This window comes from Notolepis coatsorum, assembly GCF_963971535.1.
Source record: "Notolepis coatsorum genome assembly, chromosome: 6".
Lineage (NCBI taxonomy): Eukaryota > Metazoa > Chordata > Actinopteri > Aulopiformes > Paralepididae > Notolepis > Notolepis coatsorum.
Window position 1 is genome coordinate 66,250,047 of NC_140170.1, and position 13,373 is coordinate 66,263,419.

Consider the following 13,373-nt stretch of genomic DNA (forward strand, 5'->3'; position numbering starts at 1 on the left):
GACTATGATCTATTATTGTTCAGTGACTTACAGGACTATGATCTATTATTGTTCAGTGACTTACAGGACAATGATCTATTATTGTTCAGTGACTTACAGGACTATCATCTATTATTGTTCAGTGACTTACAGGACAATGATCTATTATTGTTCAGTGACTTACAGGACTATGATCTATTATTGTTCAGTGACTTACAGGACTATCATCTATTATTGTTCAGTGACTTACAGGACTATGATCTATTATTGTTCAGTGACTTACAGGACAATGATCTATTATTGTTCAGCGACTTACAAAAAGGCCTCATTTTCCTTCTCCTCCTCACTTTGGTGAACGTCCACTCTGAGGAAACAAACACAGTCTGTTCATTATGTTCTGCATGTTGACCAGGTTTAATATGTTCTGTTGACCGCATGTTGAGATAGTTTCACTGCTTACAATTCAACTAAGCTAGTTTCAAGGATTTTCTCAAAGACGCCAACATTTTATTTGTTTGAAAATAAGATATCGTCCTTTGTTTCAATACTTCTTGGAACATGCTCAGTTGCATTGAAACAATTGAAATGACCTCAACCCATGGGCAGATATTTAAAATTCAATAAGAAAATGAAATTGAAAATATTTATTTCCCCCAGTGAAGTCAGCTATCAAACTGAAAACACTTCTAAGAGATGCTTTTCTTGTTATGTGAACCTTGTATGTGGCTGAGTGTACATCGTCCATAATTCCAAACGACTTTTACATATAGCACCCTTAAGAGATTGAAAAATCTTGCATGTAGCACCTTTAAGAGATGACCTAAAGTGTGAAAAGTGAGTGTGCTCTTCTCTCTCACCGACGGAAAGTGTGTGAGGCAGCAGCGTAGTGCAAGGGGCTACAGCCCCTCAGGTCCAGCTTATTGACCTCAGCACCAGCGGTCACCAAGGCAACCGTGCACTGGTTGTTCCCATTGGCTGCAGCATAGTGCAAAGCAGTCCTACAAGGCAGAACAGAGGGCAGTCATCAACATATAAACCAACAATTATAAACATATTTATCAACAACAACAAAAAGCAGCCGAGAGTGGTCCATAATGTATATAACAATAGAGCACCAGAGTACCTCAAAGACCACTTCCAGAGGAGCAGTGACACTCGACTAACCTTGTACTGTCTTTTACTAGTATGCACTGTGCTACTGAGGAATCTACCGTGCCTATATTATTACTTACTATGCTAATATGCACTCAAGACTGTAGCACTCAAGTTCAACACTTTTTTAAATTCTATTTATTTTTGGGCTTTTCTGTATTTTTCACCCATCCCAATTTAGTCGTTATGAGCTAGCATTGTGACCTGTGCTGCCCTGGTGTGACATCAACATGGTCACCACACTAGAGCTAGCATTGTGACCGGTGACCTGCCCTGGTGTGACACCAACATGGTCACCACACTAGAGCTAGCATTGTGACCTGTGACCTGCCCTGGTGTGACACCAACATGGTCACCACACTAGAGCTAGCATTGTGGCCTGGTGTAACACCAACATGGTCACCCCACCAGAGCTAGCATTGTGACCTGGTGTAACACCAACATGGTCACCCCACTAGAGCTAGCATTGTGACCTGGTGTAACACCAACATGGTCACCCCACCAGAGCTAGCATTGTGACCTGGTGTAACACCAACATGGTCACCCCACTAGAGCTAGCATTGTGACCTGGTGTAACACCAACATGGTCACCCCACCAGAGCTAGCATTGTGACCTGGTGTAACACCAACATGGTCACCCCACTAGAGCTAGCATTGTGACCTGGTGTAACACCAACATGGTCACCACTAGAGCTAGCATTGTGACCTGGTGTACCACCAACATGGTCACCACACCAGAGCTAGTATTGTGACCTGTCAAATAAACGAAACTAAAAACAATCAAGTGTCCTCTGTCTACTCAGCTATACGTTAGCGCTCATAAAACGTGTTCAGTTCAAGCTACTAATGTTTTCATGTAAACCACTTACCTTCCAAGTTTGTCCTTCCTACTCAAGTCAGCGCCACTGATCAACAGCGAGTTAAGACAGTCAACGTTTCTGCCATAGAGAAGAAAATAACAATATCAAAGTTACAACTGTGCTGCTCACTTGCAGGTCATATTTCATTCTACTATTGAAAATGTGAGATGCTTGTTTTTCCCTGTTTTCTATACAAACTATACAATACAAGATATATGCTTTTTCTTTTTAGGTTAAAACATCAGATAATAAAAATATATATATTCTACAGTGTAAGTAGCAGCAGTGTGTGCGTGTAATAAGTGTGCTTGTGTGGTGTGTAAGTCACTTAAGGTGCTTTTGTGTATATGCTTATGTGATAATTCAGAGTCAGTAGTCTGTTTGCCCGGTGGAAGTCATTGTTCAGTGTTCTCTCTTAGGACGTGGACCTGAGACTGCGGTACCGTCTGCCATTGCGGAATGAGCTCAAACAGCTTGTGGTTTGGGTGGCTGGGGTCTTTCAGGATCCTGTGTGCCTTGCTGACGCACCACTCGGTGAATACTGTCTATGGTGGGTAGCCTACATCTGCAGATCTTTTCGGCCGTTGGCACTCCTCTCCGTCAGTGCATCCCGTCAGTATCCTCTCTGTGGTGCCTCTGTAGAAGGCCCTCAGGATGTGTGGCCTCATGCCAAACTTGTTCAGTCTCAATTTGTCAATGTTTTCAATTTGTCAATATATGTACCGGTATGTGTATGTATGTGTGTGTCTAATTATACACCAACCTGTTGTTTGTTTGTGTGTATGACCATGTCTAATTATACACAAAACCTTCGTGTGCATGCGTGTTATACGCCCACCTTTTGTGTGTGCATGTGTGTTATACGCCCACCTTTTGTGTGTGTGTGTGTGTGTGTGTGTGTGTGTGTGTGTGTGTGTGTGTGTGTGTGTGTGTAATCATATGCCCACCTCCAGACAAACCCAATAAAGCAGCTCTAGATTTCTTATTATAAATAGCATCACTCTGAGACAGCAGTATTGGTCAGGAAGGAATGATGGGCAGCGTCGTTGCTCATGTGATGGTGAGAAAATAGCTTTGTTATCTTCAAACAGAGAACATTGACCCAACAGTATGTTGATAATGTTATCAATGTGCTGCCGCTGCTGCTGCTGAACTGTGTTTTGTTGCGTCTCCACCCAGTGGAATAGAGGCGGGCAACTAGAAATCTATTCCTGGAAATAGAATGTGTGTGTGAGAGTGTGTGAGAGAGAGAAATAAAGTGAGAGAGAGTGCGAGTGTGAGAGAGTGTGAGAGAGAGAAAGAAAGAGAGAGAAAGTGCGAGTGTGTGAGAGAAAGAAAGAGAGTGATAGTGTGAGAGTGTGTGAGAGAGAAAGAAAGAAAGAGAGAGAGAGAGTGCGAGTGTGAGAGAGAAAGAAAGAAAGAGAGTGCGAGTTTGAGAGTGTGAGAGAGAAATAAATAAAGAGAGTGTGAGTGAGTGAGTGAGTGAGTGAGTGAGTGAGTGAGTGAGTGAGTGAGTGAGTACTCACCCTCCTGAAGCAGCTGCATGCAGACAGGTCCTCCCCAGGCTGTCTGGGACATTTATATCGGCTGACACTACATGGTTGTTGCTTGACGGTACAATACTGTACAACTGGCCTGTGGGACAAATAACATACAGTGTTAAAATCAACTGGCCTGTGGGACAAATAACATACAGTGTTAGAATCAACTGGCCTGTAAGACAAATAACATACAGTGTTAGAATCAACTGGCCTGTAAGACAAATAACATACTGTGGGCTAGATCCACAAAGAATGGATTGCACGGTGCTAATTGCACCCTTACTTAAAATTAATTATGAATTGAAAATGGGGGACCCTGATGTAAACAAGACGAAAGTCTTTCTCTGGTCTGCATCCCCTTAACAATTGTGTGTATTGAGCTGTACTGTATTGTACCCATTCTGCAATCTGTGCAGTGATTGATTGAATTAAGCATTACATCACACGCAGGAGTGTGTTATAGGAATTAGATCATGCCTAGGGGTGGGCGTTAGACCCCCCTAGGCATGATCTAATTCCTATAACACACAACTACAAGTGGTGTAATGTCTTTTATACAATGGCCGAATTCACCCAACCATATTGCTATAGAATAAACACACAGTAATTGAAGCATAATGGAGATGTATTCACAGAACCATCCACAGAGAAAGTAGATCCAATAGTAGATCCACTAGTAGACACCAGAGGGAGCTCCACAAACCATGTTAAACCCAGATAGACAGTACTGCTACATCTATACATTTATGACATACCAGATTTACAAATACACTACTGTTTTTGTAGGGTGATTATGGTTTATTTACATTGAGGTTCTGGGGTCACGTGGAGTGTGTTATACGAAATACCCCCCCTCCACCCCACCTACCAATCTCCTACCTACCAACCTCCTCCAATGTACAGTTTCTTCGTCAAATATACTCTCTTTTTTAGACTCTTCTTGTATCACAAACAGTACTGTATTTGTAAATCTGGTAAATGTATAGATGTAGCAGTACTGTCTATCTGTATGTCATGTATGTCATATATGTTATGATGCATTGAAAATGGGGGACCCTGATGTAAACAAGACGAAAGTCTTTCTCTGGTCGGCATCCCCTTAACAATTGTGTGTATTGAGCTGTACTGTATTGTACCCCTTCTGCAATCCGTTAATAAAATGTTCAATCAATCAATTAAATCTGACCAAAAAAAAATTGCAATTTTTTTGTATCTCTGCAATTTTTCTTTTGTTTCACAATGAGTCATAACAAATTAATTACATAATCCATGTGTATGTAACGAACTAACATATTCCAGTCGAGTGTATCTTTTTTGGAGGATTCATACTTCCATTTTTCTATCTATGTCGGATTGATTCAGACAGAAAAAATAAAGTAATTTGGTTGTGGGAGGGATCTGGGGTCACATGGAGTGTGTTATACTAAATAACAACCGGCAACTTCACTGTTTCAGCCAATCAGAATCAAGAAATTTGCATGCCATTGTATAATGAAAATGTTATTAACAGATTGCAGAATGGGTACAATACAGTACGGCTCAATACACACAATTGTTAAGGGGATGCAGACCAGAGAAAGACTTGTTTACATCAGGATCCCCCAAGTAAGGGTGCAATTAGCACCGTGCAATCCATTCTTTGTGGATCTAGCCCGTGTTAGAATCAACTGGCCTGTAGAACAAATTAAATACTTGGATTATATCTCAATCAGTTTTGTCCAAATACCTCAAAATAATGGTCTAAGCCTATTCTGTTTACCAAAAGTATTGGATTCCGTCAGTACTTGGCATCAGATCAGCCAATACCGAAAGGTCAGGCCTCAGAATGGGCATTGGCAGTGAAAGGTAGAGGTTGACCGATCCAGTTTAGCCCATTAATGTTTGATAGGACGTTTTACAAACTATCAGTATCGGCCTTTTATGTTACCTCCCAAGATCGACAGTAGGGCAACATGTGATAGTCTACACCCTACCCAGACTGACAGTAGGGCAACATGTGGTAGTCTACACCCTCCCAAGACCGACAGTAGGGCAACATGTGGTAGTCTACACCCTACCCAGCTTGACAGTAGGGCAACATGTGGTAGTCTACACCCTCCCAAGACCGACAGTAAGGCAACATGTGGTAGTTACACCCTCCCAGACCGACCAGGAGGGAATTGGCATAAGGACAGAAATTGTGGAATCAGAGCAAAAATATATAATAATAATATTGTAACCACACATTGGAGTCTAGCAGTAATTCAAACATACAGCAAGTTGCCAGTTCACTAGGTAATCCCCCTCATGGCGTTGCTGTTCTATATCAAGCAGGCGGACGGCACCCAGGGATTTAGTTGCTGTTTAACTGAAAGCTTTCCCAAACACAACAGTGGTGAACATGCAGAACGGAATCTGAGAACGAACAACCGGTCCTTATCACAGATCAGCTACAGCAGTAGTGAGAATAGAATACACACGTCCCCCCCAAAAACTGTGCAGGACAGAATAATTATACACAAAAATAGATCTGCATACTGAAAGATGTTCCCAGTGGATTTGAAGAGGAACACTATCCAAATCAATCATCTGTTAAAAGGTGCTGTATGTAAGGTTTTCACTCTTAAAAAGGTGCTATGTAAGATTGTTGTTTGGAAAAGCAAGGTTCATAATGTTATTTCCTTGGCCTATGAAAGTTCAATACATTTTTGTGAATATCAGCTACTCTCATAAACTCAACACTGTAGCACTCAAGTCTGAACACTTTGATGAACATTGTTACTCAGCTGATAAAGTTGTACCCTTCCTACCAACTTGTCGTACAAAACTTGTAAGTCACTTTGGATAAAAGCGTCAGCTAAATTACTAAATGTAAATAAAGCCAGAAACCAGAGAAGTAAGACTCAAACTTGTGATGTCATCACAGTCTGGACCTGCTCCATAGACAATGAATGGGAGACTGAATTTGTGGACCCACAGAATGTTTATTTTATTTAAAAAAGTATATATATAATAAAATGTTATTAAATAATAAAAGCTTTATTCTACAGTAGTGGTCTCAGTTCTGAAACAGAAATGTACCTGTATGCCATTCCCCTGGATGTTCTCAATGTCACCTATGACATCTTTCCCAATGAATCTGTCTATGAAGCAGCTTTAGACCCAATACCTGATGACATTACAAAGTTTTAGCACCGTTAGTTTTTGGGAGAGAGTTCACACATGTTCACCAACATTTGTGGACCATCTAATACCATAGGGATAATGTACTCTTCTGAAATGGGTTTCCCTTTAATGAACCAGTACGTTAAAACCTGTGGGTTCACCCTAAGAACCCTAAGAGCAGCTGCACCAGGGACTGCTGCCAATAGTTGGATAACTAACAGCTGGAGAACTTGACAACTGTTAATACTAAACACTGCACAGACTCTGGCTACTATTACTGTATATATAGTAGCTACTGCTATATATATATATATACCATGTTATTATTACGTTCTACTATATTATTATTACTATCTCTATTATTATCTTTTCCCCTGCCTGTACCTCCCCTCCCCCAGGCTGCTATGACACCTGAGCTTCCCAGAGGGGATTAATAAAGGAACGCTTGACATGACTTAAAACACACAGCGTTGACAAGGCCTTTCCTGTTTGATTGGATCAAGTGCACTGCGCTGAACCAGGTGATCCCAGAACCCACCTGAGGAGAGTAACTTGCGACAGCAGTCCGTGGAACCGTTGAGCGCAGCCAAATGCAACGGAAACATCCCATGGATCCCTCGTCTGAGGAGATATTAAACACAAGAGGACGAGACGTTAGGTCTGTGCGATTCTGCTGTAGGATCTCACTCATCTGTTTAAAATTATCTTGCATTAACACACTTCGACTGGATTACAAGGGACTACTTAAATAATGTAGAATCCCGAGTTTGTGGTCTCTTATCTGATGCTTCCTTTGCCTCAAACTCTCGGACCCCACCCTCATGCCCCTGCATTGGCAGTATCATCTTTACGTCCTAATATATATATATATATATATATATATATATATATATATATATATATATATATATATGTGTGTGAGTGAGCTTGAGAGTGTATGCGTCACTTACTTGGACGTGTCGGCACCACTGGTCATCAAGGTGCTGATCAACAGCTCATGGCCGTGCCTTGCAGCAATATGGAGAGGAGTATTGCCATACATGTCAACACAGTCAATCTCCCCACCTGAACCAAGAGAGGAGAGGAAGGCAAAAAGAAGTGGTTACTGGTGGCTACTGTACCATTTTACACTCTCGTCTACTGTACCATTTTACATTAATCTACTGAACCATTTTACACTCATCTACTGAACCATTTTACACTCATCTACTCTATAATTTTACACTCTCATCTACTGTACCATTTTGCTCTCATCTACTGAACCATTTTACTCTCATCTACTGAACCATTTTACTCTCATCTACTGTACCATTTTACACTCTCATACTGCTCTGAGTCTGGTGCGGTATTTAGCATAGATACTTCAGGTACAAAAGTTCAAACAATCACACATGCATCATAATGGAATGACTTGAACGTTATAACTGCGTGTGCGTGTGTGTGTGTGTGTGTGTGCAATACCATTCTGGATGAGGATCTGGGAGCGAGTGAAGCGTCCGTGGATAGCAGCCATGTGTAAAGGAGTCTTCCCTTCCTTACTCTGTGGGGGAGAGGACATTCAACATGAAAACACTGTATGTAGTGTGGGGATGGCTGGTTTAAGCTAATTAGACCTGGGAGCAGAGGTGGCTGTGGATCTGTTGAGGTAATCAATGTGCACAGCTTACACAGACTCACAGACGTCATTTCCCAGCCTCTGATTGGCCAAAAACAACAGCTCCCTGCATCAATAACCAATCAGATGCATTTGGCCTGCCAAGCGGTGTTGCCGGGGTCGCATCCCAAGACTAAGACCACCGTCACCTTCCTCGTCAAAGGTTACACACACAATGTGCAAAACCACCTGTCGATCAGAGAATGGGAATTTATTTTATTCAGCTTAAAAGGTGCTGATGTCCTGGGAGCCTGTGGAAAACCTTTTGTTTTGCGCATTCATAGACATGAAAAGGTGATGCAGAGCTCTGCTCTAATTTCAGCTGGGCAGGTAAACTCACTCTTGCCAATTTCTCCAAAGTTGCCTACTGCAGCTTTAAAATCTCCCACCCTCACAAACGCATAGAGAAGAGCCTTTGTCTAGAGACGAGAGGTGGCGTCTGCTCCGGCTCATACCATCTTGCCACTTGTATTCAATAAAAGTCTGTTTGTACCACGTCGCCCGGGGCGTCAGGGAGCCCCTTTGAGAGCCACTCAGGTGGCGTGTGATTGGATACAGCTGCTCAATGTATAACAACACTGTACTACATACTGTATATACATTTATTTACTCCATAGCTTGATCATGTATTCTTCATACCATTGATACCGTTATACTGCATTGCACTTTTACCGCTTTCTTTGCTCTCTGGGTAGATACCAACTTCACTTCGTTGTACTCTGTACTTGTATAATGACAATAAATGTCATCTAAGTGTGGCAGGCAGGCAACTGCCACCAACATGTCTACTTCAAGACAGAAATCCATTTGCTTTATTATAAAATGAGAACAAAAACATCAGCAATTGTACCCATTTATTGCACCGTTGAAAGTTTAAAACAACTATGATCACAGCCATGCATATTACCAATCGGTTTAGCATTCTTTTTAGGGATATTAAAAAAAGAAAAGTCAACAAAAGTCAAAGGCGGGTGATTTTTCCAGTTGTCCTCGCATGAAAGTGTTCGGGAGCTAAAATAAAATATCATCGGTTAGGGTACCTTGTGTATACTGCACCCGTGTATGCTGTATACTTTACTTACTCATAGTATATATTTAGATTCTAGTGTTTATTGTAACCATATTTATTGTAATGTATAATATAACTGATTGGGGATACAGACCCTCACCTTTGATCACACTGCCTACTTGCTCAGATGCGTTTATTCAGAGTACATATTTCTACTATACTATAGTTTTATTGCATGTATTTATGTCTTTCTACTATTTCCCTGCCCACACCTGTACCTCCCCTCCCCCCCTCCCCCATGCTGCTATGACGCCTGCATTTTCCCAAGGGAATCAATAAAGGAATATCTTATCTTTGTCTTAATATCACACAATCCTTAAAAAGCTCTTCACCTGCATGTTGATGTCGGCACCGTTGTTGACCAGCAGCTCGAGGCAGAGCGCCCCGTTGGTGGAGATGGCGGCGAGGTGCAGCGGCGTGTAGCCGTGGTCATTGGGCTGGTTGACGTTGGCGCCGCAGTTCACCAGCTCGCAGGCCGCCGTCTCCTGCCCCGTGTAGCAGGCCATGTGGAGCGCCGTGTTGCCGAAGCCGTTGGGCTCGTCGATCTTAGAGAGAGGCGGAGAAGACGAGGCGTCAGTACAAAGTTTTTTTTTTTTTTTTTTATCTCCCCCCCCCCCTCCTTTTTCCGATTTTTCTCCCATCCCACTGTTAGTCGTTATGCCAATTCCCAACCCCCTTCCTGGTTGTTGCGCACTCCCCCCTACTGTTGGTCCGGGAGGCCGGAGACTGTCACATGCTTTCCTCCGACGCATGTGCAGCCAGCCGGCAGCCAGCCTGGCAGCGCAGATTCTCACCGGGAGAGTGTAACGTGTGGAAGGTCACACTACCTCCCTCCAGATCCTACCCTCGCTGTGCAGGCGCCCCGACCGAACTGTAGGGGTCGCTGTCCACAACGCCCAGGACCCACCCATCAGCTTTCCCACCCCTAACACTGCCAATAGACCTATCTCAAACCCTGCCCCTTTTCTTGATCCTCCAATCACAACTGTCGCTTACCGTAAGCGACAGTTAAGCGACAGTTGTGATTGGAGGATCAAGAAAAGAGGGCAGGGTTTGAGATAGGTCTATTGTTAGTGTGAACGACCAGCCAAGCTGATAGCAACGCCGAGAGCTCGATTCAAACCCAGCGTCTCCAGCGTTGATGGCGAGCGTCTTGCCCACTACACCACCTAGCCGCCCTTCAGTACAAAGTTAACGAGCGTGTGATTATTGTGCTTGAGAGCCCGGCGTGCACCGATTTTAAAAGGTCTATGTTTTTGTAGATTTCTCAACTATTTCAAATCCACACATCTTTTTGTGCATTGCATAAAACATGCCTGAAGTTCCTCACAGGATTTAGAGCACCAAATAAGCAACTGATTAACAATTAAAAAACCAGGGACCAGGTTAGAAATAGACGCATCATTGTCTAATATGCGATTACTTGGTCCTCTGTTCCACTGTGAGTGTGTGTGTGTGTTCAAGTTCCGTTTTATTTTGTCACATATAAGGTACATGTATACATTACAGTGAAATGCTTGGTTCTGTATGAGCCCACTGAGATTGTGCTTCATACAGTAAAGATAAAGAAAATAAAGGCCAAAAGTGTTTAAAGTGTCTAAAGTGGGTGTGTGCATGTGGATGTGTGTGCAATGTAGCGAGTACAAAACTAACAAGCGTGCTTATTGTGCGCGAGAGGTGCAGCGATTATTAGTCTACGCTTTTGTCATAAGAAACATTTCTCAACCACACTTTTGTGCATTGCATAAAACATGCCTGAAGTTCCTCATAGGATTTAGTTTCAGTGTGAAAGAGGCCCAAATAAGCAACTGATTAACAATCTTTTTATTTTTGCAGTGAAGGCTTGGGACTAGCTTAGAAACAGATGCACCATTGTCTAATACGCGATTGCTCTGTCCTCTGTGTGTGTGTATGTGTATGTGTATGTGTATGTGTGTGTGTGTGTGTGTGTGTGTGTGTTTTCATGTTCAACGTTATATTAAACTATTGTGCAACCTTATACACTGTACTTAAATTAATAACTTATTTGGAACTTACCCATGTGTTTTCCATTTTATTCAAGTTATATTTTTATGGGCGACTGGGTGGCGCAGCGGACATTGCACTCGTCACCAACGCAAGAGACACCGGGTTCGACTACGGCTGTCTGCGTTGCCTCCGGCTTGGGCCGGCCGTCATACTGGCTCAATTGGCAGAGTTAGCAGGTGGAAGTCGATGGGTGGTAATCTGGACGTTGTGGACAGCGACTCCTACAGGTCGGTTGGGGGACGCCTGCACAGCAGAGACAGGAAATGGCGGGGGTAGTGTGAGCCTCGCCAATGAGAGTCCGCGCTGGCAGGTGAAAAGATGTGACAGGCTGCCTCCACATGTATCGGAGGGGACATGTGATGCAAGGCTTCTATTCTCCCTACAACTGACCAGTGGGGGACATATGCGAGCAACGCTCAAGACAGGGGAGGGGAGAATTGGCACAGCGAAATTGGGATGGGAGAAAAATAGAAAAAGGAGAAAAAGTAGATACATTTTTTTTAAATATTTTTATGTTGCAGGAAATTACAGCATATGGCTTTCTTTTTTTGCCTTTTGGCACAGCGGATGGGGGGTATGACTCATGCCTATCTTGAAACTCTTCGTTTACTTGTACTAATTTAGCCGACCATGTATTCTGTGCTGCTGTTATTCAGAGACAAGGCTAGTCAGCTGAATCCTCGAGGGCAATGCAAGAAAGGCCAGAGAACCGGACAACGAGACAGAATAGGTCTGGTGGTGTTAATGGTGTTGCACACTTCTGGAAGTCTTTGAAACCTTTTAAAAAGTAATGTGAAAAATGTATTTATCTATCCACATCTGTCTGTACATAACTACATATAATCCTTTTTACATATCTGTAGATACTATATCTATATCTGTATATGCCTTACCTACACACAAAAAAAAGCTGTCAAATACATTTCCTTATCCGCGGCCGTTCATTCTGAAGTGTGGTTCACTTCTGGTTTTCGCTCGTCAACTTTCATCTGGATCCCTTATTCGCACCCCCCCCCCCCCACCCCCCCGCGTGGGGTATCGTTGGAAAGGTACACTCATTGACTACAACACTGACCAATCATTTCGCCATCAGCGGATGATTGGCAGTTCTGCAGCGTCGGGAGTCCGGGGTGGTCATCTGACGCTTTATTTATCTATCCGTCTGTACATATCTGCATATAATCCTTTTTACAATATCTATATCTGTACATATGCCTCACCTACTCCTACTAGTAGTTATGCTGCTTTGGTTAGCACTATTACTCAGTAGTACAAATGTATATATTTTATACCCAGTTTAATCATTCGTTTACATTTGCGCTCTGGTTGGATGCCAAACTTCTTTTAGTTGTACTGTACTTGTGCTGTATAATGACTATACATTTCTATTTAATCAAATAATTCAATAATAAGAATTGTATTTCCCAAAATGTTGGGAGCGTTCCTTTAAAGTGGTCCGCACACGGCGGGCGATTTTTGCCAGGAGACCGATTTTTTAAGCGAGGCGACCGACAGAATTCTATCGCCTCCATTGTTATGAATGAGAGAACCCACACGGCAGGAGATTTTGAAGCGACCATTGTGCATCAATTTCTGTCGCTTGGCAAAAAATCGCCTCAATCCTATTTTTTGAGGCGACGGCAGGCGACACAGCAAGGATAATGAGGAAATAACATGACTTATACTGGTGTATCATTTGTACACCATTAATTTATCAATACATTCATTGATCATTAACCTACGTAATATTACCATGCTACTTATGTTAATTATTATTAACAGGAACAATTTAAATAAATAACGTTAGTTGGAGAAGCTATAGTGGCCGCTTGTCATTAACTAATAAATGAACAATGCGCCACGATGCACCTACTAGATGTTTTTATACTCGGGTAACAAAATAAGTTGTGGATGTTGACAAAGTTTAATGTCCGAGCTGCGGCTGA

General features: G+C 42.5%; 1 protein-coding gene across 1 annotated transcript in view; it reads right to left on the reverse strand.

Annotated features, from left to right (window-relative positions):
- The window catches only part of LOC311230772 (serine/threonine-protein phosphatase 6 regulatory ankyrin repeat subunit C-like), a 51,416-nt gene that overhangs the window by 29,536 nt on the left and 8,507 nt on the right, over positions 1–13,373 (reverse strand). Inside the window, exons 8-15 of the mRNA XM_084317131.1 lie at positions 9,732–9,944; positions 8,138–8,216; positions 7,627–7,741; positions 7,215–7,297; positions 3,518–3,626; positions 2,001–2,069; positions 837–977; positions 296–343 (exon numbers count right to left, since the gene is read on the reverse strand). Of these exons, the coding sequence (XP_084173257.1) occupies positions 296–343; positions 837–977; positions 2,001–2,069; positions 3,518–3,626; positions 7,215–7,297; positions 7,627–7,741; positions 8,138–8,216; positions 9,732–9,944 (857 nt within the window). The remainder of the gene's footprint in view (positions 1–295; positions 344–836; positions 978–2,000; positions 2,070–3,517; positions 3,627–7,214; positions 7,298–7,626; positions 7,742–8,137; positions 8,217–9,731; positions 9,945–13,373) is intronic.